Source organism: Penaeus japonicus, unplaced genomic scaffold (assembly GCF_977035675.1).
Source record: "Penaeus japonicus unplaced genomic scaffold, GWHDUDI00000001_assembly GWHDUDI00000001, whole genome shotgun sequence".
NCBI lineage: Eukaryota > Metazoa > Arthropoda > Malacostraca > Decapoda > Penaeidae > Penaeus > Penaeus japonicus.
This window is the reverse complement of record NW_028234403.1, coordinates 52,164,155-52,169,154: the sequence shown is the minus strand read 5'-3', so window position 1 is coordinate 52,169,154 and position 5,000 is coordinate 52,164,155. Positions and strand designations below refer to the sequence as shown.

The 5,000-nt window shown below is 33.4% G+C and overlaps 1 protein-coding gene across 1 annotated transcript; it reads left to right on the top strand.

Annotated features, from left to right (window-relative positions):
* The first annotated feature begins 1,875 nt into the window (after window positions 1-1,875).
* On the top strand, window positions 1,876-4,029 carry LOC122245964 (uncharacterized). The gene is made up of 5 exons (XM_043004151.2): window positions 1,876-1,926; window positions 2,752-2,818; window positions 3,164-3,283; window positions 3,405-3,474; window positions 3,597-4,029. The coding sequence occupies exons 2-5, from the start codon at window positions 2,752-2,754 to the stop codon at window positions 3,808-3,810; spliced, it is 471 nt and encodes a 156-aa protein (XP_042860085.1). The 5' UTR covers window positions 1,876-1,926; the 3' UTR covers window positions 3,811-4,029.
* Window positions 4,030-5,000: the final 971 nt, after the last annotated feature.

Here is a 5,000-nt window from a genome sequence, read left to right as displayed (position 1 = left end):
GTACGATTATCTTCTTTCACTCTCTTTTTCATTCGTCAATCTCTCCCAGTCAAAATCTGGAACAAAATGTATGAGAAAAAGAAGGGTAGAGAACGATGATTTACAATAATTATTGTTAAAGAAATCTATTTTTTCCATTTTCTATAGTTAGCCCTGTTCTTAGACATCAAAGAAAACTCATTAATAAATCTTTGGTAAACTGTTGTATTTTCACAACTTTGATTGCACATAAATTGAAACTTTAGGAAATTTGACTTTTGTATTTTTCGTGTTGTCTGCTATAGCGCGCGCGCGCGCTCGTGTGTGTGTGAGTGTGTTTGTTGCTACCACTATCATTATTATAATCGGTATTGTCATTATCATAATCAGTATAATCATCAAGATTATTACCATATTGTTATTATCATCAACATTATCTTTATTGTTATCTTTAGCATTTTTATTATTGTCATTGATATGATTATAATTAGTATTGTTATCATTATCAGAACTATCATTGCTATTATCCCTGTAGCTGTTATGATTATTATCATCAGTATCATTATCCTTATCACTATTGGTGTTGGTAATATTGTCATTATAATTATCATTATAATAATCATTATTGTTGTTGTTATTGGTGTTGTTGAATTTACTACTACTATTAATGATAGTGGCACTAATGACGATAATGGCGACGAAGATAATAATAATGATTTTTATTATTCTTGATATCATTATCATCATCACGACAATAATTATTACTATTAATAGCAGCAGCAGTAGTAGTAATAGTGGCGTCATTATTACTATTATCATTAATACCATCATCCTCACCATTACATCAACCGGCATCATTATTCACATAATTAATAGTTCTTAGTGATTACTACGAGAGTGATGATCTAGATCATTTCTCAACCTAGTCGCACCCCTCGTCCAGATCTTTTGTCGCGAATATGTTAATAAAAATATAGTATTAGGGTCACTTTTGTTTTAAGAGGCTTCAAAATAATTCTGCTCATAATTTCAATCAAATAATAAACTGATTCATTAACTTGTTTATTGTGTTTGTGTTTGTTTGTGTTTGTGCAGACAACTTCTCGGGGAAAGCGTCTCAATATCTACCAATATTGTCTGGTCGCGCTCAAAAAGGTTGAGAACCACTGATCTAGATGACCTGCATTATCTTGAAGGGCTTCCAGAAGTTTGGGTGTTGGCTCATATCCAGGAGCAGCGGCCCAGATTCAGTGCCTCGAGGGCCAATACTAGGTTTTCTGTCGAAACTACATCCGCAACGGAATCAGTTATTGTAACTTCTTACGACAAAGAAAACAAATTCAGAATCATTTACATTATTTTTCCATTACTTTCGAAGTCGCTATTTGTTTTTGTTTCTTTTTTTAATCATAAGAAATGTCCTAATTCATTCGTAGCCGCAAACTTAACCACAAAAAGTGCTTTTACGTTTCTATTTGCCTAAGGATAAAATAACTAAGTTAAGATTCCATGAAACATGATTATTATTATATAGAAGAGTGCAAGGCGACATTACTCTTTCATTTCGTAACCACTTCTTGAAAGGAATGCAATCTATTTGTATTTATATTGATATTTAGATCTATTCAAAGGGACAGGAATGTGTTAAAGCTGAATTGTTTCCCATAAGCAAGAAAATTAACCCAAATCTCTAAGTACACCCATGAACCTTTCACATGAGCCTTAAACTTCTTTATACTTTAGGGTAACGGAATAGCACTAACCGATGAATCACACTAGCCGAGAATAGCAGTCTGGTGTGTAATAGACAGGGAAGAGAATAGTAGAGGAAGTTTCAGTAAAATGCCTGAGTTCCTTAAACATTTCCGCGCTCTTTTACCTCATTGATGAACGGACCTATAAAAGGGCAAAACTCCCTGGCAGCTGCACCACAACAAAGAACCAGAGGTGAGTAGCACGAGTTGGCAATCACATGTCTATGATGTGAATATATATATATATATATATATATATATATATATATATATATATAATATATATATTATATATATATATATATATATATATATATATAATATATATATATATATATATATATATATATATATATATATAATATATATAATATGTGGTGTATATATATATATATATATATATATATATATATATATATTATATATATATATATATATATATATATAATACATATATATATATATATATATTATATATTATATATATATATATATATATATACATATATATATATATATATATACATATATGTATATATATATATATATATATATATATATAAATATATATATATATATAAATATATTATATATATAATATATATATATATATATATATATAATATATATATATATATATATATATATTATATATATAATATATATATAATATATATATATATGTATATATACATATATATAATATATTATATCTTCCCAAACAGAAACGAAGTTTAGGAAATGTTAAGTGAATCCTTACGATTATTACAACTAATTTGATATGTAAAAATTAACCCAAAGAAAAATGTCACCGGGAAAGGGGAGACAAAATTAAAAACATCTCGTCCTTAGAGTCAAAAATCCAAGGTTAAGGTGATAGCGATTATGTAAAAAAAAAAAAAAAAATCCGCAAGATCATAAATGTACACCATATGTACGCCCGTGGTGCTACAACATGTCACAAAAATACTGTAGGGCCTGTCATCAAAGTATAAAACTCGGCTTTTCATATCAACAGATGAAGCTGATTGCGGTGTGCGTTTTGGCGGGTGTGGCGCTCTTGGCAGCAGGCGAGGAAGAGAAAGGTAAGGTTGGCTACATCTTGTTTGATTCATGACACGCTAAAGAGAGAAGAAAAAGTACTCCTCGTTTCTAAGGACAGTGTTTTCCTTTTTTTTTAACAGTGTTTTTCTTTGTTTGATCCGTGATCTGGCAAAAACCGATTGCTTTTAATCATATTAGGTTCAATATAACTCATTCTAGCATTTGTTCATTTATCTTACACATATGTTAATTTATTCACATCTGTCTGCGTAATACTTGGCTGACCAATTTTACGTCCAGTTTCAAGAACGCATCTTTAGTAAAGTATTTAAGCAATGAATGCTCTATGTCGTTCTATAGATTATTTCCTTCCTTTTTCCCAACAGCAAGTAAGGCCACCTATGAACCGTCCAACGAGAAGTTCTTTGTGGGTATTCTCAGAACGGAGATGATTAGCACAGCCACCACCACCACCATCGGCGTCGCTGCCACCACTTGCTACAATGGTATTTATCTTTGATGGTCTTACAGATTTGAGTGCGCGCACTTTTGCATTTATGTATCTATATATTTGTGTATTTGTTTCGAGTTGATAGACATAGCCTGTAACATCCCCGCTTATTGCAGCCATCGGATCAACCACTTGCAGCGGTAGAAAGAGGAGAGCTCTGCCCAAACTCGAGAAGGTCGATGATAGGTGAGTTTCATTCGGCATGTTATACTAAGCACATGAATTCTAAAGGTGGTCCAGGATGTAAGTTAATACTTTGCTTGTTTAGAAGCTTGTGTTGATGATGCCACATGACATTGATCTTACAGCAATGGCGAGGAAAACCTGCATGCCTCCCTGAACGCAGCAGCCGATGCCGACGTCGCCAAGAGCAGTTCCGACAATGGCCAGGGGCGCCTTGTCCTGTGGCGTACCTCTACCACTACTGTCACCTACACATCTTCCTCCACCGTGTCTGGCACCAAGCTCTCCCTCTCCTATGCATGCACGGCGTCAGGCATGAACGTGCCACCCAGTTGTTAATATATTCTTTCTTTTATATTCCAAGATCCTTTGTTCTTGGAATTCTGTGTATCTATCACTCTATGTCCCTTCCCAATGGTCAACGTGTGATATGATATTTATCTCCTATTTATTGCGATTATTGTTGTTTCTTGCATTGTTTATGCAGCTATACTTGTAAATAGAAGGACCTTTATTATGTACAGCATGTATCCTAAGAAATTAAAAAATATATTCATATATCTACCGTATTATTGTACCGATTGTAATGTGCGTTATGCTTGAAAGGTTTAGAAAACCATCTTATTTCAGGAATTTGGTTTTCTTGTTAAAACCTGATATCTTTATGGACACTTTCAATCTAGAAGAAGCATTTGTCTAGTTTATATAAAATCATAATAGCTTCACTTTTCTCCTTGAACATATTGATAAATTATAACAGAAATCATGCTTGATAGAGAAAATATCAGTTTTCTGCTGCCACAGGAAACACCTATAATCAAAGATTTTTGCAACAAATAGTTTTCAATGTCATTAAGTACAGATGAAGATCCATGTCTTTGAAGCATTACTAAAGAAAAGACAAGACACTGAAATCCGGAGCCTCCATGAGAGCATCAGTATCGGTGTTTGACATTGTGATTAAAATGATTCATTCCCACTTGTACTTCGCTGCAGTATTTTATTCGCTGTTATCCGCAGAGACGCAAACCTCAAAGTATGGAACTAGTGCACATAAAAGTCCGTAAGTAGCGAGTGGCTATATGAATTCATCAAAAGAGTGCATACATGTAAGTACATTAATGGAAGCTATATAATGTAATGGCAGATCGGATTTTGGTCGAAAATAAAGCGATAATGCGACCAGCGCGCTCCGACCAATCCAGGAAGCAACCTACAACAGATGTTTTTGTGAAACTATTGCGACTGCTCAACTCTGTCGCAAAGTCCTGAAGATGAAACTAAAACCATTTATAAATCACTCAATTAAATAGTTTCATTCCTACAGGCTCTCTCAATGAAAATGTGTAAATGTTTATCTAATCCAAAATGCAGTCTGAGAAAAGCCCCGTTTCGCCAGAATAACGGTGATCCATGTGACCTTTGTCCTCTCTTCAAATAGCCGAGAGTTAGTCTGACATCCCAAGAAATACAACAGCTGTTCTTTTAGAGTAGGGTTCGTGATGGGCAAGCAGTGTCAGTGTTTGTAG